At 42.7% G+C, this 23921-nt stretch overlaps 1 protein-coding gene across 5 annotated transcripts in view; it reads left to right on the forward strand.

The window, feature by feature from the left end:
- Positions 1–95: 95 nt before the first annotated feature.
- TTC13 (tetratricopeptide repeat domain 13) overlaps positions 96–23921 on the forward strand; it is a 69341-nt gene continuing 45515 nt past the window's right edge. For 4 of the 5 annotated variants that reach the window (XM_061182665.1, XM_061182672.1, XM_061182680.1 and 1 more), the window contains exons 1-3: positions 96–408; positions 16722–16816; positions 20963–21038. In XM_061182665.1, the coding sequence (XP_061038648.1) occupies positions 141–408; positions 16722–16816; positions 20963–21038 (439 nt within the window). In that variant the 5' untranslated portion in view covers positions 96–140. Of the gene's footprint in view, positions 409–16721; positions 16817–20957; positions 21039–23861; positions 23917–23921 lie in introns of those variants that run through there. The other variant, XM_061182696.1, reaches the window with a different exon arrangement.

Here is a 23921-nt window from a genome sequence, read left to right on the forward strand (position 1 = left end):
GAGCTGGGACTACAACTCCCAGGAGGCATTGCCACGCCCATTCTCCCGCCCCCTCGCCACGGCCCACCTGCCAGCCGCAGGTTCAGGCTGGGAGGCCGCAGAGCGCGGCGAGGGCCGCCGCACATGCGCCCTGAGGGAAGATGGCACCTGCCGGCTCCTGGTGCTGCGCCTGCTGGGGCGGCGCTGTGGCCGCCGCGGGCGCCGCCCGGCGAGTCTTGGATCTGCTGCTGCTGCTGGGCGTTCTATCCAACGGGCCGCGACCGGGCGCCCTAGCCACCGAGCACTACTCGCCGCTGTCCCTGCTCAAGCAGGAGCTGCAGCACCGGCAGCAGCAGGAGGCCCCGGCGGGCGGCGGCTGCAGCCCGCAGTCCGGGGACTGGGGGGACCAGTACTCTGCCGAGTGCGGCGGTGAGTGGGCGGCGGCGGCGGGCGGGCGTCCGGGTTGCCGCGGAGCGCCGGCGCGGCGGGTCCGGGGGCTGCGGGCCCCGGGGCCGATGTGTGGGCCGCCCGGGCCTCGCCGGCACCGGCCGCGGCGTGTGCCCCTGCGGGAGCCGCCTCCGCGAAGTGTCACGCCGGGGCCGCTTCCCGCCGCTCACACCCACGCCGCTGCGCGCCCTCCTCCCGAGGCCGCCGTGGGGAGGGCGGTGAATAGTGAAAAGAGCTGACAGCATGCCCCCGAGGCCAGGGCGGCCTCTCTGCAGCCCTAGCAACTTTTGAGAGGGTGGAGGAGCAGATGGCAGGTGGCCCGGGGCAGCCCCAGTCCCTGCTCTGGCCCCCGCGGGTGCTGTGGGAGCGAGGGAGGGACCGACGGACAAAGAGGACCGGACCCGCGCCCGGAGCGGGGGTGTCTGGCCCATCTTAGGCCTGGAAATCAGGTTTCCTGACCTCCCGATTGACGTATTGTATTAAACATAGCCTGTAAAAATTTGATCCCTGGGAAGAAAGGAGGGAACAAAAGAGTAACCCCGTTTAATCTGTTCATTGACATCTTGCTCCCAGCTGTTTTAAGATTGACCTGTGATCTGTCAGGTGTCTCCCAGAGAGTCACGAGGGCCCTGCGGGCCTGTGTATGTCAGAGCTGTGTGTGTGTTGGAACTGGGCCAGTTCATTCATTAAGATTGGGCGCTATTGGCCTCAGTTTAAGGTCCTGGGCAGATTCCTCAGGGGCAAGGTAGATACACACATTTTTCGTTTTGAAGGTCTGTAGTGGGTCTTTTTAATCCCCTCCTTTGTCCTTTCCCTTTACTCTTGCCCTCCGTGAGTTCCCTTAAGGCTTGCTTTTGAAACGTCTGGGTCTACCTAAGTCACTAGGAGCTGGCTGCTTGCTTTTATGGCCTGACAGCAGTCTAGCATTGTGTACCTGGGGAGACAATAAGTGTTTTTTGGTTGAGATGAAATGTCGAGATTAGCACAGTCTGATTTCCTTTCAGCACGATCTGACTTCCTTGAGGACGTCTCGCTCGCCGAGGGCTATGTGACTTCTGTATTTTGAAGTAAGCCGTGGCTGGTAACAGCATGAACGACATGGCCAGCACTGCACAGTGGAGAGAGAATGGCTTTTACCTCTGTCACTTTCTGTGACTCTGAGCAGGTTAATTGCCTGTCTTTGCAGAATTGCCTCCTCTGTAAATTGAAGACACTGTTCCCTGATTGCCGGGTTTTATTTTCTTCACAAGGATGCTGTGAGGGAAATGGGAAGTCGCGATCGTACACGTACTCAGTGCCTGCTGTGTGCCCTGTGCTGTTGTAACAGCTTTAGGTTGGTTAGGCAATACTCTTAGCCTGTCAGAGCACTGGTAACTACATCATTGGATGCTAGCTCCTTTTCTCAGAGGAAAAAACTAAGCCACAGTGAAATCATCACTTTCCTGAGGGCCCACAGCTGGAAGGGGAGGAGCCCAGGTGGTCAGACTCCAGACAACATTTGTCTGAAACACTCAGTGGTTATAGTTAGGGAAAAAACATCTGTAATATTTACAAGCATATAGTAGGTAGCATGTAAATCTTCCTTTCCTTTCCCTCCTATATTCATGTGATGCTCACTGGCTAAAGGAGACCCAGATTCTAGGCGATGAAAGAAACAAATTATGAAATCAATTGATATTATTGATATAGGTGGCTCATTTCACTTTGTAGCATCAGGCTTACGCCAATGGTTAAGAGTCCTCGTTTGAGCCACCTCTGACTTGTATTATGCTTTTCACCCAAATAATGATAAATGTAGGTTTTCAGAACCAGGGCGTTTGGAGAAATCCTGTTCATCCTCCGTTCCCTCACATATGGAGACCATTATCTAATGTTCTCTGCTTCAGAGGATGAACACTGTATTATGAAGCTTTAAGCATAATTTATTTAAATGTTTCAATTTTCTCTTTATCCCCTCCGTGTAGTACTTATTGTCTTAGTTTGGAATTAAAAACGTGCAGTTGAAAATTGGTGACACGTCTTCCAGGCAGCCTTCCCTGGGCTGACATGAGTGTCCCAGTAGCTGCCGACAGGTGCTGAAGTGGCTTTGCTGCTCCTGCTGTCACCTCAGGAAATGATTCCCAGGGTCAACTGCTTATGCTACTTGGGTCTCCAGGTGTTCCCCTTAGCTTTGCTGGCTGCAGTGTGTGACAAAAGCCATCTCTTTTGTGGTAGAAACTCACCCACGTGTCTCTTATTTCTCCTTCCTTGTCCTAGACAGCCAGGCAGAAGCAAGTGAGACCTGCCTCAGTCCCTCTCTGTTCCAGGAAGAACAGCAATTCAGGATTTACAGCGAGCCAGATTGTAGCCTGAGGGGCTCATGCTGTGCATCCAGAGCCCCCATATGATCAGCATTAGGGTCTAAGCAAGTGCCAGGATCCAGAACTAATCAGTTATTCAGAATCAAGCCCTGCCCTCACCAACTATTAATCACGTCACTGTCGCTGCTGGCTCTTCCAGCGCAAGCCTCTCCAAATCAAGCCAGCCCCTATTCAGAGGGCAGCCGTGGCTGCACAGCCACTTTTCAGAAGCCTTCCCCCTGCTTTGGGGTATAAATGACGGAGTTGATGCCTGCGTGGGTCTGCATCTGCACACCTTCAGGTGAGCTGGTATGTATTCTCTTAAGGCAGAACCTCCAGTGATTGTAGGGCCGAAGAGAACGGCTGGTGGAAGCTGTCTGGACAGCAAAATGGCAGTGGCCGGAATCCGGGCCCCAGGGAGCAGCCTCGGGGCCCAGCTGCCCAGACGACAAGCACGGGTGATCTCAGCGCCACGGACCTCAGCCCGGCTTTCCTGTTCCCCAGCCCCCCTTCAGCTTTTTCTCCTCTAGCACGTTTTTACATTTCGCTTTTTATTTGAAAAGCATGTGTAACCACAGACTTCTGATATTCTGTTTTCCCGTGGTGAAAATTACCTTGCTCTTTTAAAAACACGAACACTGTAATGTACATATTTTTCAAATAAAAGTAAATGTTCCCTCCCTTCCTTGTTATCTTTGCCCTGTTTGTAGTTTGGAACTGTGGGAAGCAATAAGGAACAGAAGTTTGCCCCTGATTCTTTCCCTCGGTTTTATCCTTGTCAACACTGCATCCTTATTTCACACAGTACTTGACACTGAAGTAGGTACTGTTTTTGTCTCCATTTTATGTAAGGGGAAACTGAGGCAAAGAGAAGTTAAGAATGGTCACACAGTAGAGAGTCGAGCCAGGATTTGAACCTGGCCTCCCGACCGTTTGTGAACTTCTCGTCAGTAATATTTGCGTGTTAGCATAATTTCTTACTAATATAATTGATAAAGTCCTATGCCCTTAAGCTTTATTTGTTGCAAGTCATAGTCTTCGGTAACTTGTCCTAGAATTTTATGTTTACATTATGTGCAAGGATGCTCCATTGAACTTAATACTTGAACCATAGAGGGGACTGGATCTGTTCTTTTTTTTTTTTTTAAGATTTATTTATTATTTATTTTTTAATTTTATTTACTTTGGCTGTGTCGGGTCTTAGTTGCAGCATGTTGGATCTTTGTTGAGGCATGCGGGATCTTTCATTGTGGTTGTGGGCTCTTCATTCTGGTGCGTGGGCTTCTCTCTAGTTGCGGTGTGCGGGTTTTCTCTTCTCTAGTTGTGGCGTGCAGGCTCCAGGGCGTGTGGGCTCTGTAGTTTGCGACACACAGGCTCTCTAGTTGAGGCACGCGGGCTCAGTAGTTGTGGCACACGGGCTTAGTTACCCCGCAGCATGTGGGATCTTAGTAGCCTGACCAGGGATCGCACCTGCGTCCCTTGCATTACAAGGCGGATTCTTTACTACTGGACCACGAGGGAAGTCCCTGGATCTGGTCTTTAACTGAAAACCTGTTTGTGTGCCTCCTAGATTCTACTCAGTGTTGTAGACCCTGGGGTTACAGCACGGTCGGCTGAGTTCCTCAGTGGAGCCTGTGTTCTGGTGGGGGAAGGAGCAGCGTGCCACAGGTCTGGTGATAAGCGCCTTTAGGAATAGAGTGGTGTGGGGATGCTTCTTTGAGAGGTGACCTGGGAAGGCCTCTGCTAAGGTGACACGAGCAGAGACCCGGATGGAGTGAGGCTTGGAGAGAGAGCTTAGCCATATCTTAACTTGACCCCCCGATGTCACAGATCTGGTAAAGTAAGGTCTAGTTAAGTTGTAACTTGTCCACTGATTCAAGAATTCAGGTTTTCTCCTCTGCTCTAACTACCAAAGCTAAGCTGCATCTTATTCCAATGCAGCATTCGTCTGTATTAAATATGTCTTTATGTGTTCTTTATAGATGGTCCACCTGTATTTTAGTTCAAACATATGCATTTCTAGTACTTGTTTTAAAAATATTTTTGTTTTCCTTATTTGAAAATGTATTAATAAGAACAGTGAATTTATGTGTTTTTCTTTTTTTTTTTTTTTTTAACTGCCTTCTTGAGAGTTTTTTGTCTGCTCCTAGGTGAGGTAGTTTTGTACTTGATGTCTTTGTGGTCATTTTCATCTAACTGGTGACATTAGCACTATCCATGCTTAATGCCTCAGTCGAGTTCAATGATTAATTTGCAACCTGAAATACTTTTCTTTAGTTTGTTGAAATTAACAATCCCAGATTTGAGTTTATTTCATTTTCCCACCGTTCTTTGTGGAGAAGTGTCTGTCCGATTTGGGAGCTTTAACTGCCAGAAAAACAAGGAAGTAGCTGTGAACCTAGCTCTGTGTTTTTGACAAAGTCAGTCAGACTTAAAGAGATTGTCAGTATTTATGGTCTCTCTCTTAACTGAGGAATTGGTTATTTAAATACATGAAATCGGTCTTATTGTTCACAGCCTTAAATTACTGCTGTGTCTTAGAGGTGGTAAGGAATCAATAGAGGGAAACGTCTATAATGAGAGCTGTTTCCTCTTTTGCTCTGGCTGCGGGGAAGTTAAGAGCCAAGTTTTTTATGCTCAGTTACGGCAGCTGTGGTAACCCTTACTGTTAGTGTATTTGCTTGATCCTTTTTCCCCTTGGCCCTGATTTTCTGCATTAGTTATCATACACAGTTTTGTGGCAGATCTCTTCTGATCTTTTCAAGGCATACACAGTAAATTTGACAGTGTAAAGGAGCTAGCTTATTTTGAGCACAGAGACTGAGGCACAGAGTGATGAAGAGATTCGTGTATTTTTACCTCAACCAGCCCAGACGACTGATCACTGGGAGGGTGAACAGCATTTTTCAGAAAGTCATCTGATTTAGGGGTAGCTCTTTGTCGTGAGAGCCCTATGAAGCTGACAGCCCATGGTATTTGCATACTCGTTAGCTTCTTCCTGTAGATTATGTTGTCGTTAAGAATTACATTTACCTTTTACAAGTTTCTGTGCACTGGTAGATGTGTTCAGCTTTGGGTGACAGAGGTTAATTCTTTTCCCCTCTGGATGAGGGCAAGATATGTGGCCTGGATTTTTAAACCTACCTATGTGGAGCATACTACAGGAAGTGGCAGAGTACTTTCTATATAAAAACTTTTCAAGGAGTCTCTTTTACAGCCTGTAGAGACAGCTTGGCTTCTTTGCACTCAATAGATACTTGCCTGACTGACCAACTTATAAAGCATCCCCTTTTCACAGTGTAGTGTTTTAAAGAGGTCATCTTATCTTTTTGTTTGGGTTTGTTATCTTGCAGATAGAATAAGTACAAAATTTATTCAAGTAACAGAATTTTAATACTTTTCACTTCGGGTTAATGCTCTCCAACATTTTCCTTCTGCTGTCTTTTTAAATTTTTACTCTTTATTGAAATATGACATATGCAGAAAAATGTGTGCATCACAAGTGTAAAGCTCCATACGTTTCCGCAAACTGAGTAACGCGTGTAACCAGAAAGAACCCCCAATCAATAACTGCTATCTGTTTTTAAGCATGCTAATAAAGTCGTATTCTACGTCACCCTTGTTTCATCGGGAAATATTTGCTGTGGCTTCATTTCTGCCTCAGGAACCGGCACAGTGCACGGACTCTGCTCAGGTGCTGGCGTTCTTCACACAGGTACCCGGGGGTCCTGTGTCAGGTGGTCTGTCCTCCGCCTGGCACGGCTTCTGCACGAAAGACCAGTGGACTTCTCTTGTGACTTTTTCCTGCCTGTGTCTGGAGTGTTCTAAGTGACACTGTGTTTCCTTGTCTCTAACGGTTTCACATCACTGCCTAGATCTGCTTCAGCTTTCCCAGTAGAGCTCATGATGTCTGACAGTACGTGTGGGCTTATGCGAAAGTCTTCAGCGCTTCAGAGCGCGTGCCACCCTGAGCCTGCGATGCATTTCAGCGCGCAGTGTATAGCCCCAGGCTAAGTGAGCAGCCTTTGTGGGTAAGGCCCGCTGCCCAGTACGCTGGCGGCAGCACCTGCCATCCTCTTCTGTTCCTGGATCGGCGCCCCGTAACTTGCTTCCATGCTTCTTTTTCCATTCTGTGCAGCTGACCAACTCCGTTTCTTTTGGTTTTATACATTCTTTACAAGCACTTTACTTTTATGTGAGTTAATACAGCTTCAGTCAAATTACATTCATGTTTTGCTGGAAAGCCGTTCTGTCTCTTTTAAGATGGCTTTTGCAGATCCCTGTTCTAGAGGACTAGTTATAGGTTGACTTTATAATCTAATTCTCAGTGGGCAGCCTCTATTTTCAAGTTGTTTTATGATAACTTACACATCTCAGGTACTGATGAATAGTATTTTATTAGAACAGAAGAAGCATATAAATTCTTCAGAGGAGAATTTTCCCTGTTATTACTTTTCCTGTTATTACATTCTAAAGGAAAAGTACCCCCTGGGACCATCCAGCAAGGTAATCTACAACCTCCTTGTTACTGAACCGAACTTGAGTCTGCACGCCCACAGCACCGCAAAGCCAGTCTGCTGACACCGGGCTGTGGTGAAGGAAAGTTCAACGATTATTTGCAGGGCACCAAGCCAGGAGGGCTGGCAGCTCGTGCTCAGAAAGTCCAAACTCCCCGATGGCTATCAGGGAAGGGTTTTAAAGGCAACATTTGGGGTGAGAATTGTAGCCTGTGGACTTTCTTCTGATTGGTTGGTGGTGAGGAAATAAGGTAATGTTTTGGGGATCTTAATCATCAAGCTTCTGGTTCCAACCAGTCTGGGATCTACAGGCTTGTGATCAGCAGGTAGTCGCCGCCCTCCACCTGGGTGGGGTCTTAGTTTCTGCAGAACAACTCCAAGATACGCATCAGATGTTTATCGTGCTTTAGGAGGAACTAGGACTTTTATCGCGGAACTATTGTTTAAGCTACCATTAACGTTTCTCGCTTGACTGCTTTTCCTTACTTTCTGCATTCCCTCACTTCCCTAATTGGTAACTGCTTGAGTCTGCTCTTTGGAACTCAAGGAAGACCTAGGAGACTAAAGCCTTTTTCCACAAACAAGAAACAGGTGACATGGAGGGGCTTTGGTACCTGGGAGGACCCCGCAGGGGTCAACCCTCCCCCCCCACCCACCTTTTCTTTGATACTCCTCAATCTTGAGGGGAACAGGGAGCAGGATAAGAAAGAGAATAAAGTTTTGGATAGAAAGGTTAATCATAAACTTGACCGGGCAGCTCAGTTTCAGAGGGACCTAGCTTCACCCTCAACAGAGGTTGTCTTACAAATGCAGAAACTGATAAAAGCAAAGTTTCTTGGGTTTTAAGCTCTGAAATATATATCACGTTAAACTTAGTCATGGCTGTTCTAAGATATACTTGAGAGAAGGAATCTTTTTGTTCATTTTTTATATGTGTTTTATATCTGCATATCTGCAAAAACGCTTTTACCAGAATTACTCATTAAAGTACAGTTATTGACAAAATAAAAAAAAAAAGCAAAGGCACTACAAGTTGATGCCGTGTAGCACCTGCTTGACCTTCAGGGAGCTCCTCCAGCCACGGTAATGCGGTCTGCTCTTCCCAGGTTTACCCTACACCTGGGACTAGAATTGTCGATAAATACCTGGCACTTGACTTCCAAGTTCTGGCTCCTCCATGGGAAAAGCCCAGTCATCCTTGTGTTCAGGTGAGCCTGGCCCACTGTCTGTTATACCTGGAGCCAGGTGGTCAAGTGATGAGCACAGAAGCGGCTGTGGAATTCCTTATGAAACATTTTCCTTCGGGGAAACGCAAGCTTTCAGTCAGTTTTCCGTTGCAGGACAGGAACGTGTGACAGACGCATGCTCCTTTCAGTGACACCTCCTCTCCTCTCCTCAGCGGGAGGCCATGCTGTCCTCTTATTTGATTGAGAACTTCCACGCTTTCCCACCATTCTAGCTGTCAGCCCGCCCACAGCTGTACTGATAGCCTTTGCCTGCGGTCCTGTCTCCTTGGAGGACTCGTGGCTTCTGCCTGGTGCAGCGCCCATCTTGAAAAAACAGGCAACGAAGACAGGACCACCGAGTCCTTCCAGCCACCACCTCATCTCTCTGTTCCCTTTTACAGCAGAATTCCTCAGAGAAGATGTTTATATACACTGTCTCAATGTCCTACAGTCAGCTCCTGTCTCTCCACCAGAGATGCTGTTCTTAAAGTCAGCTGTGTGTAAGGTTGAGGGGGAGAAGAAAGAAGTTGGATGGCATTGCTGTAGTAGACTATTAGCAGGACCCCGCTTCGGCCGAATGAGCAGTGACAAATGTGCCGTGTGCCCCTATCGATGGGGCGTCCTAGAGCGCATCTGTGGCGAATCTTCGCTTCATTGTTTCTTCATTTGTGTGACCTTAAACGTGTCCATTAACATTGAGCATCATTCCCCACGTGTACAGTGAGCCCAAGGTATGTTCCACCTCCAGCCTCAGAGAATGGAGGACCAAAAGAAATAATGTCTGTGAAAGTATTTTGAAAGCTGTAAAGTACTGTGAAGACCAAAATAAACTTCAGGAAAGCAGGAAGAAGAAATTTACAAGAAAAACCCAGCAATTTTAGCCTAGATGTATATACTAACATTTAACAATCATTCTGTGAACTGTGGGCATTACGTCTTTTCCTCACAGTTGCCCTAAGAGGGTATGTGGTGGTAGTTATTCCTGTTTTACAGATGAGGAAACTGAGGCTAGGAGAAATTAAAGGACTTGCCCAAAGTCAAACAGCCAGCTAGGCATCTAATCTGAGTCAGTCTGGCACCACAGCCTGTGCTCTGAACCCCTCTGTTAACTTTGCTGCAGAACTAATTAATTACATCTGAAGTCAGGGAAAGAGCTTTAAATAGAAGAGCTGGTTGTTTGAAAATAACGGGTAAAGTTTAGACAATCATCTAGCAAGGGTAATCAAGAAAAATGAGAAGAAACAAATACAGCCGACCCTTAAACAGCACGGGTTTGAACTGTGCAGGTTCACTTTTACATGGATTTTTTTCAGTAGGAGATACTACAGTGCTGCACGATCTGTGCTTGGTGAATCTTCAGTTGTGCAGCTGCGGATTTGGAGGGCTGACTACAAGTTATACGCAGATTTTCAACCGCATGGGGGATTGGCATCCTTAACCCCCATGTTGTTCAAGGGTCAACTGTATTTGCACTCTCTGTATAGCTTTATGACAAAGATGTAGAACAGTTCAAAGAAACAGGTAGCCCTTTAGAAAAAGGTAGATTATCAAGTTGATTCTCCCTCTGCCTCTTAAATATCTTGTTCCCACCAGGGTCAGCTCTGCTCTTCTCATTAAACTTAAGCTTCCTAAGCTTTCTTAGAGATCCTGCCTACATTTCCTGCTTAATCATCTACCATCAGTTAATGATTATCAAATTTATATCTGTAGCTCTTTCTCTGGAATTTCCTAACTACATGCAAGACAGCTTCCTGGTTTAGCATCTCATGAGCAATTGCTTAAACCCAGAGTTAGCACTTTACTTCCCTTTAGAAGCCCTCTTCCTCTTAGACTCCCCACTTCAGTTACGGGCACTACCCCTTTCTAGCTGCACACACGGGAAACAGTGCCTCTTTCCTCTTCCTGTATCCAATTTTCTCAAAGGCCTGTCCTTTTTCCTTCATATCTCTTTAGACTCTGGCCCCGTGTTTTGACCCAGTGGCCTCTGCCTGTGTTGGGACTTTCCTGTTTTGTAACTGGCCATGGCCTCCACCTGGCCTCTCTGCTCCGGTCTCCGGTCCTTCTCTCCCCACTGTCTTTGATCTTTCTTCCTGCTGAAGCTTTCCATGGCATCTTAATACTAAAGAAGAAAGGGAATAAATGAACTGGATACTAAACTTGGGAAACTAGAAGAGGAAATAAAGGAAATTGCAGGACTAAGAAGAACAAAGCCAGAATAAATGAATTAGAAACAGAGCAACAACGGAATGGATCAATAGACCCAAGAGCTGCTTCTTTAAAAAAGAATAAAAGATGAATCCGATAAGGCTAACGTGTAAGTAGGGAGCAGATGCAAATGCGCGTAATGAATGAGGGGGTATGTGCACAACTGTAGCGGCTGTTAGAGTGTAAGAGACAACGGTGCAGAAATCTCTGCTAATAGATTAAAAATAAGAAGCAGTAGAGAAATATCCAGGAAGATGATGTAGAAGAAAAAGATCAGATCCTGTAATGTGTTTTGAGACTATTTCTGTAGTAATCACAATGAAATGACTCGTATGACCTGAACAAGGAAGAAAACAGACTTTTCCTAATTTCATGGAAATCTGTAGCATTTAAATACAGCTGGTTGGGTTATTATTTGAAAATAATTGAATCCATAGTGAGTTAAATATTTTTAGATTAAAGAACAAATTTAACCTCCTGTTCCAGACAACTCTAGTTACAACTAGAACAAACTATTTTTGTATCACAGACCTTACCAAACCAGCAAAAAACACTGATGCCAGAATCTGATAAAGTTCGGGGGGAGAAAAGAAAGCTATTAACATAGTTATAAAAATCCTAAGTAAAATATTAGTAAACTGAAGCCAGCAAACAAAAGAATAATCTGCCTTGATCAATTAGTTTATTCTAGAAGTACAAAAGATAGTTCAACTTTTTAAGGAATTGAATTAATCACCTTGATAGATCAAAGGAGAGAAATCATGATTATCATAAAGAAATATGCAAAATCACTTGATAAATTTCAGACAGCTTTCCTGATTTAAAATTTTTGGTAAAGCAAAGAATAGGAGAATTCTTCCTTTATATGGTAAAATACATCGATCTCCACCCTTCCTTTATATGGTAAAATATATCAATCTCAAAATAGGCACATAGAGCAGCTTCCCACTGGATGTTTGTAAATGTCAAAATAGGCACGTAGAACAGCTTCCCACTGGATGTTTGTAAATGTTAAATTTAAAAGTATTACTGTCAAAAGTTGAGGAAATTCTGGGTCATCAAATGACATGTTAACGTCAGGACTAAGCAGGAGTGCCTTTTATCACTAGTATTATTGAGCACTTTGGGGAGGTTTTGTCCAGTAAAATAAGATGCTAAGTGAGTATAAATATTAAAAAGACCTTGCTATAATTACGTGTAGATGGCACAGTTATCCACTGTGTAAATGAAGACATTAATACAGCTGTTAAAGGGTCAATAATGTGGACAGATGAAATCTTCAGCTCTAGTCAGCTACGAAGGCAGAAGATTGACAGAATGCTGTGTTTCTGCCTGGGCCACTCTCCCAATCCTGCCAGCCTGCCATGGACCTTCACCTCTTAAGTCCTTAACTTCGCTTAGATCTGCCTTCACTCTTTCATGGCAGACAGCCAACCAACACCTCCATTGCTTTGCTGGAGGGTGGCCTTTTGCAAATTGCTTAGGCTGTCTGCCTCATTTTCCTCTTCTTTAAAATGGGGATTGGAAGGGTGCCTATACATGGTGACTATATCGGTATTAGCTGACGTTACTTGGTCCCCTGGAAGCTTTTCTTGAGCGCACACACCTCTTCTGATTATGCTCTAGGTCATGACTCTTAAACTGTTGCATTCTGACATTTTTTTATGTGGCTCTGATTACTGTCAGCTTCCCCACTGAATGCTATATACAAGGACTGGGGTCATTTATGGTTTTGACGACCATTGAGGCTAAGGCCGTGACTGGAACATAGTAGGTGCTCAACAAATAATAGATTCAACCACCGATGAATCTGTGGTTATCAAGCGATTTTTTTTTTTAAGATCACAACAGACTTGAACGTGCACATCCTGTATAAAAATTATAAAATTCCACATAGGTTAATAAAAGATTAAATTTTGTAAAGAAGTCAAGTGTTTCTCCCCTCATTAATCTACAATTTTAATGCAATTCTAATAAAAATCATACAGGGCTTTTTGTTTTGGAACAGTAACAAAATGACTGAAGTTTATCTGAAGGAAGAATGTTTATCCAAATAGCCAAGAAATTTTTTTAAAAAAAAGGTGATGAGGCTTTGCTTTTACATTAACATGTATGCACTCATTGTAAGGCTATAGTAATTGAAACAATGATACTGAAGTCAGAATAAACATCATTTTAGGGGATTAGAAAGTCTACAAAACAACAAAATGCAGGTTTATTGTAGAGAAATGAAATTTTATGTCTAAAGTATTAAATTAAAATGATATATAATCTCACCAAGTTTAAATTTAAATAATATAGAAGAAAATGTAATCATATGGTTAAGTGTTTATATTATTAAGTGAAAAAGGCAGCTGAAAAAACAATGTTGCTCATTCAATTCTCACAACCTCATGATAACAATAGTAGCAAACATTTTTTGAGCTCCTTCTTTGTGTCAGAAACTATACCACGTGCTTTACTTATATTTCCTTATTTAGATCTCACAGCCACCCCTGTGATGTAGATAATTTATTACTGACCCTGTTTTACAAATGAAGAAACTGAAGATTGAGGAGGCTAAGTCAGTGGCCAAGAGCTAGTAAGCAGTGGCAGAGAACAGGAATTCAAACCCAGCCACCTCATTTCAGAATTATCACTCTTAATTATACACACCAAAATTTTCATGGTGGTATTCTAAGTGACTTTTATTTACATTTTGTGATTTTTCTGTATTTTCTGCAATGATCGTGAATAACTACTATAATTTTTTAGAAATAAGTGTCCATGTAGAGATTGAAGAGTCATCTGTCAGAGCTATTGCAGACGGTAGATGTAAATCATCTCAAAGATTCCTTTAAAAAAAGGAGCCTAGAAACAGATCCCAGTGACTGTAATGTGTTATAAAGGTGGCATTCAAATCGATAATTTCATAAGTGGTCCTGAGGTTAGAAAGTAGATAATTAGAAATTCTTCTCTAAATCTTAGGCCAGAATAGATCAGATGACTTACAAATTAGCAAAGGATATAAGCAATTTGCAAAAGAGATACAAATGGCCAATAAACCAAAAGTTTAATCTTACTAGTACTATTTTCAGATTGGAAAAGATAAAAAGGATGGCACTCCTCTGAGCAGAGGGAAATAGTGGTGTTATACGCTGTGAATGGGAATGAAATTATTAAGTATTGGGATGGAAATGGAGCAATATATATGGAAAGTCTTAAAATTGTTTACACCCTTTGCCTCAGCAATTACATATGTTATACTGTAGTTTAATTGCCCAGTTGTGTAAATTTGCAAGAAATATAGGTCAAGGATACTCATTGAAAGTGTCTGCATTAAGGAAAAAAGAAAGGACATCCTAATTATCCAATGATAGGGGTATGGTTAAATTCCGTGCAATGGAATACTGTGCAGCCATTTAAAATTAAATAAATGTTTGGACTTCCCTGGTGGTGCAGTGGTTAAGCATCCACCTGCCAATGCAGGGGACATGGGTTTGAGCCCTGTTCCAGGAAGATCCCACATGCCGCGAGCAACTAAGCCCGTGCGCCACAACTACTGAGCCTGCGCTCTAGAGCCCGCGAGCCACAATTACTGAGCCCACGTGCCACAACTACTGAAGCCTGCGCGCCTAGGGCCTGTGCTCCGCAACAAGAGAAGCCACCGCAATGAGAAGCCCGCACACCACAACGAAGAGTAGCCCCCGCTCGCTGCAACTAGAGAAAGCCTGCGCGCAGCAATGAAGACCCAACGCAGCCAAAAATTAAAAAAAATTTTTTTAATTAAAAAAAAATCAGTACACCTGAAACTAATATTATAAATCAACTATACTTCAATTACAATTAAAAAATGAAATTATGTAGATGTTTATGTATTGAAACTAAAAAGAATTCCATAGAGTGGAGAGATTGTTAGAAGAGAGTACAGCCACGTCTATGTAGTGCTTTGCACAGTGCTCAACGTGGTGAATTCTCAAATGGTACCTTTTTTAAAAAGTAAGGGAGACAGGTTATTGATTAAGGTATATCCAACTGCCTATCGACAAGCATTACTGGTTCTTCATTCTTGTCAGACTAAAGCCTTTCTCTGGGTCCATGACTTCCTAGTCTGACCACTCACCTTCCAAACTCATATTTTTTATTTTCCAGCACCAACTCCGTCCTCTAGCTAGGGTGGTCTGCTCACTGCCCCTTTGCATTTGCTTGCCTTTGTGTTTCTGTACACCTCTCATTCTGCCTGGACTATCCATTCCCTTTCTGCACGCCCGTCTGAACCCATCCATCCTTTAAACCCCGCTGTGCCTTGTGAGACTTAACATTCCGGCTTCAGTCCCTGCTCCCCACCAGGGCTCTTGGATCCATCATGTCCTTCTCCTGTCGTTAGGACACACACATGTGAGAATTCAGCTAAATTGGTTCACATGGTTCCCTGAACATAATTTTGTGCTCTTTAATGACTGCTGCATTAGAGCATATTTAAAAAAATAATTTGTTGAGGCAAAATTCACATAATGTAAAATCAGCCATGTTCAAGTGAACAGTTCAGTGGCATTTAGTACATAGACCAGGTAGTGCAATTACCTCAAAACATTTCCATCACTCCAAAGTAAACTCCCTTGCCCATCAGGCAGTTTCTCTCCATTCCCTCCTTCAACCACCAAGGTGCATACTGTGTCTGTGGATTTGCCTATTCTGGACATTTCATATAAATGGAATCATACAATATGTGACCTTTTGTGCCTAGTTTCTTTCACTTAGTTTTTGTTTTGGAGGTTCTTCCATGTTGTAATATGTATCAGTACTTCATTCATTTTTAAAAAAAATATTTATTTATTTTTGGCTGCATTGGGTCTTAGTTGCGGCACATGGGATCTTTCGTTGTGGCACGTGGGCTTTCTCTCTTGAGTTGTGGCACACAGGCTCCAGAGCGTGTGGGCTCTGTAGTTGCAGCGTGGGCTCTCTAGTTGTGCCACACGGGCTCAGTAGTTGTGGCGTGCGGCTTCGTTGCCCCACGGCATGTAGGGTCTTAGTTCCCCAACCAGTGCTCAAACCCGCGTCCCCTGCATTGGAAGGAAGATTCTCAACCACTGGACCACCAGGGAAGTCCCCACTTCATTCATTTTTAAGGTGGAATAGTATTCCACTATATGTATATACCACAATTTGTTTATCCGTTTTCTGTTGATGGACATTTAGGCTGTTTCCACCTTTTGGTTATTGTAAATAGTGCTGCTATGAACATGTGCGTATGTGTGCTTGTTTGAGTCCCTGTATTCAGTTCTTTGGGGTACGTACCTAGGAGTTGAATAGCGGGACCAGGTGGTAATTCTATCTTTACTTTTTGAGGAACGAGCCAACTCTACAGTGGCCACACAGTTTTACATCCCCATCAGCATTGCACAAGGGTTCAGTTTCTCTGCCTCCTTGCCAGCACTTGTGATTTCCCGTTGAAAAAAAAAATTATAGCCATCCTAGTGGGTGTGAAGTGGTACCTCCTTGTGGTTTGATTTGCATTCATTAGTTAATAATGATGTAGAGCATCTTTTCATGTACTCAGTGGCTGTTTGTGTATCTTTGGAGAGTTGCCGGTTCAAGTCCTTTGCCCGTTTTTAAAATGGGGTTGTCTTTTTCTTGTTGAATTTGAGGAGTTTTTAGATATTCTGCATACTAGATCCTTAGCACATACCTTTTAACATCAGGTCTTCCTGGCTTGACTTTGTTCCCCTCTTTGTGATTTTTTTTTTTTTAACCTCTGGGAGATGCTGCCACATAGGAGGTATCCCATGAAAGGATCTTTACAGCTGCGTTCACTGTTGTGAGGACAATCACTGATGCGTGTGTGAGATACTTGGAGACTATAAAATGTTACCCAGTTGTAGAGGTGGAAGACAGGATGCCCCTTTTAGTGTTTTTTACACTTGTCCTTGTTTTGATTTTGTGGATTCTTCACATTGCAATTCATAGTTAAGCACCTAAGAGCCATAAATCTAAGGTGAGGAGAATAACAAAGACTGTTTGCTTTTCAGAGTCATCCTTTTTGAACTTCCATGACTCCGACTGTGAACCCAAAGGATCACCACCCTGTGACTCTTTGCTTTCCCTCAACACTGAAAAGATTCTGGTATGCATCTTCTATGCCTTCTGTTTCTGTGACCTAAAACATGGTGATACTAGTTCCAAAAGGTGGAGATCACGTCTGTTTATCAACTAGGAGTTGAGTCCAATTGCATAAGATAAAGATAGGTCATCTGGTGTTTAGTCACACTGAATTATTATGTCTTATGAATTGGATGGTTGGTCATTCTGGACCTAGGACTTTTTACTTTTAAGTTCCAAGGAATAAAGGAGATCTTGGCTGAACCTTATTTCTAGGAGCCTTACGGATTTGAAGGTAACGTATAATCTTATTTTTCCAGCCTTTGCCTGTGTATCTTTTTTTTTTTTTAAAGTATTTGTTTATTTATTTATGGCTGTGTTGGGTCTTCGTTTCTGTGCGAGGGCTTTCTCTAGTTGTGGCAAGCGGGGGCCACTCTTCATCGCGGTGCGCGGGCCTCTCACTATCGCGGCCTCTCTTGTTGCGGAGCACAGGCTCCAGATGCGCAGGCTCAGTAATGGTGGCTCACGGGCCCAGCTGCTCCGCGGCATGTGGGATCTTCCCAGACCAGGGCTTGAATCCGTGTCCCCTGCATTGGCAGGCAGATTCTCAACCACTGCGCCACCAGGGAAGCCCCCTGTGTATCTTTTATATCTATGTTTTTTTATCAGTACCAACCAAACTGTACAAGAGACCTCTCCATTCCAGGGATGAGTACCTGACACTGTGCCACGTAACGTGCATCTACCTATCGTGCTAGCGTGTGTCCCCCTCTGGCCCGGCTGCCTCAAGGTGCCAGGGTATTTTTGTTCACACTTAATTCTGAGAGGCTGTTATTCTTTCAGTGCCCAAGGTTAACATTTTTTCTCCAGGCCTTTTCCTTCAACATTCACATAGATATTGTTGGCTTCTTTTGTTTAAAATTTCCCTTTAGGATACTCTTTTCTTTTCCAGACAAAGCTCTGCCTTTTCATGTAAGAACTACTCAATATGGGTAGAAACTGCAAACTAGAGAATGATCAACTGATTTTACTTAACTCATTGCATAGCCATCAACGTAGTCTATTGAAAAACTTTTGAATTAGACTTGTCCCAAACCAGAATGGGCTAACTTGTGAAGTAGTGAGTTGGCCATCACTGAAAACATTTAAATAGAAACTGGATAATCCCCACCTTGGAGAAGTGATTAGATTCTTAGAGTTATTAGAGACCTTCTTGCTGATAGTAATTCAAATATTATCTACTGTTTGCCTTTCCAGTTTAAGATGGCACTAGCTAGTAGCCTATGGGAGAAAGCTTATCAGTCTAGGCCTTTTGTTTTCCCTAGGTTGAAAATATGGGAGTTAAACTCTTCATTTATTCATTCATTTTCCAGATATTTATTTTGCACCTATTTTTGTCAAGCATTGAGCTAAGTAAGTACTTAGCCAGAGAGCGGTGAGCCAGATAGGCTTGGTCCCAGCACTTAGGGCTCTATAGCTACTAATCAAATAATTATACAAGTAAGCATAGAAGTATAATTGTGCAAATCATACGAAGGAAAAACAAAGGGTCAACATAATCTCCCTTAAGTTAGGGGTATCAGGCAAGACAGCTTTCAGGAATTGAAACATGAGCAGGGACCTGAAAGGTGGATTGGAGTTAGTCTACTAGCAATGTGGGGTTGTGTGTTTAAACTTCCTTGATCATAGCTGCTCCACTCTGTACACAGAAGATATCTATAGATGCAGTATTAGACATGGGGAAGATTCTTTTTGATCAGGAAATTAATTTGTCCATACTATACTTTTCCTGCCCACTTCTGTTACAAATTTTATTTCTAATATAATAAAAACACTTTAAAATCAGATACGCTCTTCAGTATATTCTTGACGTTGCTTAGTAAATGATTTCTTCTTTTTATGGGATTTCATTTCTGTCCTCTTCCCATCTTTTTGCACAAAGGCTTGGCAAATGGTTGCCAAGGCCTTCGTTGAATATTGGATGAAATAATAAAAAGTGTTTAAAGTATTAAAAGCGTTGTTTATAGACTCCTTTCCTTGGCTCTAAGCAATGTATTAAGTAGAAAATGTTTTGCACTTATGTGTTTGTCTGTAAGCAGCTGGTAAAGAGGAAGGACTTGTGTCTGGTCACACCTGGATGTATGTACAGTGCTGTGCTGCCCTCACGTGTTGTGGAATCTACCACTTCTTAAAGAAGCCGGATGAGGTTCCCATGTGTGGAAGCTCCCAGCTATAGAGCAAAGCAAGAAAGAGCTGACAGAGGTCCCCTCTAGCCATCGAGGTTTTACTGGAAGAAATAAAGTATAAACATTCCCAAAGCAGTTGAATTTTCAGGTGTTTCATTTTGTTTGGGGTCCTGAATGGAATGAGGTGAGAACTGAGTCTCCTGAGAAGGGATGCCCTTCTGACCTGTATCTTTTAACCTGTGTTCTAAGTAGAGGTAGCTTATTCTTGACTTGTTTTATAGGCAAACCAAAAACCACTCTGTATCTGGACATCAATCTTGACTTTAAGAGTGTAGGGAATATAGGTGGAAATACGTGTTGCTCTGTTGAGTCAGTGAAGCCCAAGAGACCATGGCTAATGAGTACCAATCATTAGCTAAAGAGCATATCCATCAGTCAGAAGAGTCACCTGTGTAGAATTATTTGGCTGTCATACATGCCTGTAGGCAGCTGTACAATGGATTAACAAAAAGAGGAATTCAAATAATTGAGATGTCACTGGGTTCTGATCGTAAAGTTTTGCCAAAGGCAACATCTTTAGTCTTGTATTATCTTAGCTTTTCCTGTCTACGTGTGTGTACAAGTTTTAATCATATCTTAGGTGAATCTGGTATGAAGTTATCATTTTAATGTGTACCCTGTAGGCTAAGCATATCACAGCTTAGCGTTGACAGTCAAATCTTCTGGCAAAGTGACAGCTGTTTGCATAATCAGACATGATTTGTCTCCAAAACACAATAGAGCCGTCATTTTGTATGTTGGACCATTGCTGCCTATAAAATCATTCCAATTACTAAGCTAACTTACTTACTTTGTTTTTCCCTAGCTTCTGCTTTTGCTTTAGCTTTTCTGCCAAGTGTGCGTATGCATGTCTGCATATGCATCAAGTAGGATGGTTATGTTCATCGCCTGCTATGCATTATTTAATAGCATGTCTTGTTTCTTGGTCAGGTTTTGCTGGTCCTATTATGGTGTCATCCCTGTACCACCTATAGCTTTTTTTTTTTAAGATTTTTTTTATGTGGACCATTTTTAAAGTCTTTATTGAATTTGTTACAGTATTGCTTCTGTTTTATGTTTTTTTTTTGGTTTGTTGGCCATGAGGCGTGTGGGATCTTAGCTCCCCAACCAGGGATCGAACCCGGGCCCCCTGCATTGGAAGGCGAAGTCTAAACCACTGGACCCCCAGGGAAGTCCCAACAACCTGTAGCTCTTACTTCTAAAATATTTTTAAAGTTTAAAAAGCAGTATTCTGGGGGATTTCCCTGGTGATGCAGTGGTTAAGAATCCACCTGCCAATGCAGGGGACACGGGTTCGAGCCCTGGTCTGGGAAGATCCCACATGCCGCAGAGCAGCTAAGCCCATGCACCACAACTACTGAGCCTGCGCGCCACAACTACTGAGCCCGCGAGCCACAACTGCTGAAGCCTGCGCCCCTAGAACACGTGCTCCGCAACAAGAGAAGCCTCCGCAATGAGAAGCCCGAGCACTGCAATGAAGAGTAGGCCCTGCTCGCCACAACTAGAGAAAGCCCGCGCACAGCAACAAAGACTCAACGCAGTCAGAAATCAATAAATTTATTTAAAAAAATATTCTGTTATCAAGCCACTTTGGAGACCAAACACTAGAATGTGATCTTTGTAACATGATCGATGTCATTGAGTAGTCTGTGGAGGGAGCTTTGAAACAGCCGGGAAGATTAATCCCCATGAAAGTAAAAAGATAGATGTTCCTGGAAACCGAAAACCACTAGTGATAAGGCGAGGAAGCAAATCAGTTACAGCACAAATTGTGTCCCTGAAGTACATGATTGATATGACTTAATGTGAAGATTTTCTTGCTTTCATATAAATCAAATGTAGCTTTAATTTTTTTAAATACAGGTTTCATGGTAAGTTTCTCCTCATCTGCGATAAGCTAAAATGTATGTTTGTTTTTATTTCAGAGCCAGGCCAAGTCTATTGCCGAACAAAAGAGATTCCCATTTGCTACTGATAATGACAGCACAAATGAAGAGTTAGGTGAGACTTGACTCGGGGGCTATTCCTGGGATATTTGCCTAGAATTTATGATCAGATGCAGATCAGGTAGGCAGGATGGTGAGGCAGAAAGAGCACAGAGCCTGGCTCTGCCAGCACGAGAGGTTTGATCTTGGGTAGGGCATTCAACCCTTGTGAGGGTCTCCGTACGATAAGTCATAAAATAAAAGGTCTGGATGGAATCCTTAAGGACTGTTCCACATCTGTGTTTCTATGGAGATTAATAATTATGGTAACGAGTTCTTATGAGCTATTAGCATTCATTAGAAGGTTATTTGTGTGCTGTCATCAAATATGAACAATAGAGAAGTGAAAGCAGGAGAGAATCACACCTACTTCAGTCTTCTGTGTAATAAAATAGCTAGGTTTGAGTTAATTGTACTCACGGGGCCAATCAGTTATTGTTGGGTCTAAGCATGTGGGTGTAGAAAGTTGAGTTCATTCTAATCTGCAAATGGGTCACGCAGTTTGGCTTGTTCAAGGCATGTCTCAAAACAGTCTGGTTTCGCCAGTGTCTGATATGCTCTGGGTGTGTCTCCATCAGTGCCTGGTCAGCTCACACTTGAAAGAGTGGAAACAAAATTGAATAGAGGACTGAACACTGCAGCTGGACAGATTTCACATAAGTGCGTGCTCCCGCATGTTGCCTGGTGGCCCAAAGTACCTGCAGAAATTTTTTTCTGTCCAATTTACACATAACCATTTTATCCTTTCTTCTGCCATATGCGTTTTATGTTAAGACTGAGCACTTCTTGTATTGGCTTCTTCCTTTGTTAGTGCAGATAATTGAGAGTTGACTATTTTCAAAGTATTAATCACTTTTTGTTTATATTCTTTGAGTGGGCTTTGAGAATTAATTATCCTTTAAGGCATCAGATTTGGTCTCTGTTATAGTCCTTGGATTCTGTTCAGCCTTGTATTCATTTAGTAAATACTGAATTAAGAGCCTAACGTGTGCCAGGCCTGTCCTGTGCTCTAAGAATAATCCTAGGACACCCTGGGATAGGATAGGCCCTGAGCTGGCTTAGGAGCTTTTGAACCTCAGTATTTTTTTTTCTTGGAAAAATGACCTCTGTCAACATACATGTTGTGGGGAGATGTGGAATTGCTGGTTATTAACAATTTCTGGGAGATTCCAGCTATCCTAGTTTTTTCTTTATGTCTTTGAACTCCCCACAACCAAATTTAGATCCTACTACGAATAGTTATTTATATTTGTCCAAGATTTAGATTACTTTTTAATGCATACTTTTGCGTTTTTCTCAAAAAAATATTTACTTTTAGATGGAAAGATTTGAGAGCTGCATTTGATTTTATTTGAGTGGAGTTCAGTAGGCTAGCCAAGGACGACAATTTTCAACATGTTCCTAAGTATAACATTTATCTGCTAAAGCCGTATTTGTTTTTATGGGTCACTTATTCATTTGTTCATTCAACAGATATTTACTGATTATGGGAGATAGATAGGAAATTCTGAAAATTTAGATCTGAAAGGAATCTAAGAAAATTTTCTACAGGCTTGTTAAGCAAGACCCAGAGAGTCATGAGAGCGACTGAGGTCCCCGTGGTGACACAGCCAGCGAGTGGCGGGGCCAGAATCTGAGCCCAGATCTTGGCTTTCTAAAGTATCTTCCTACACTCAAAAATGCACAAGTTTATGTTTCAGTCCCTGTTCATCCAATCATCAAGGAATTCAAACCATTTTGCAGTCCGGCCCCGTGCACAGTAGTTTCAGTGTAGCCCAGATTTTTCTCAGGGTAGCGTGTTGGTGAGGAGGGTGGGTCCTGGAGCCAAGCAGCCTGTTTCCTTTGTCTCACTGCATGCTGTCTTTGGACAGTTTAAATGCTTCATTTCCTTGTCTGCAAATGGGGATGACAGTTGCACCTACCTCACTGCCATTAAGGAGTAAATGGGTTATAATACATGTATATAATTAGGATTGTGCCTGGCACGTATTAAGAGTACTGTACGTGTAACTATTATTGTTTTTGTTGTTGTTTTTACTACTAATGCTGCTGATCTCCACCGAAGAGGTCTCTGGTTATCTCCTTGTCTGCTACAACTACCTGAATCGTATCCATTCCCATTATTCTGAATAGGAGTTTGAGCTTAATTATCTTTTCAAAGAAATTAGGATGAAAACAGTCCTCTTTTCATGTTGAAGAATGCCCCCAAAAGCTCTCGTATTATTATGATACTCGATGTTTCTGAACTTTACTTTTCTCAAGTTAGTTATAAAGATACTCTGAATCTCTTTCTGCATTTAATTTTTCTGCAATTAATGTTTTTACTACTTTTTACTGTCAAGGAATTTAAACTCTGAATGACATTAAAAGTTTTAGTTGCCCATCTTCTTGAACACGGAATTATGTCCTTGAATTAGAAGGTTGCATAAAGCTTTTTTTGCAAAGAAATATGATCAAAATAGTATTATATTGAGTTAGGAATACAAGTTTTCAGGGATATTTGGGGCTTTAGGGAGTTAGGGCAAATATTATAGATAGAAATGTAATCTAGAATATTAAAATTTATTGGTTTTTTTGACAGGTGAAAAAGTTTAGTCAAAATTGTGCCATGTTTTAAGAGATATTCATGGCTCTAATTTCAAAATACCACTTACATAAACAATTTGATTAAAAACTATTTGTGATCTTTAGAGTATATTTTGAGTAGTGTCTTGACTATATTTTGAATAGAAGAGCTAGGGAAGAGACTAGTGGTCTTTTGCAGTGGTGTGAATTATATCTACAGTTGAGCATTATATTAATATATATTAATTGGAGCCTCTGTTTTTGTTCTTACTAGGTAATTGGCAGTAAATTCAGCACCTGCAGGAATCGAGATATGTGATGCTATTTGGGTATT

The sequence above is a fragment of the Eubalaena glacialis genome, chromosome 1 (assembly GCF_028564815.1).
Source record: "Eubalaena glacialis isolate mEubGla1 chromosome 1, mEubGla1.1.hap2.+ XY, whole genome shotgun sequence".
Classification (NCBI taxonomy): Eukaryota; Metazoa; Chordata; class Mammalia; order Artiodactyla; family Balaenidae; genus Eubalaena; species Eubalaena glacialis.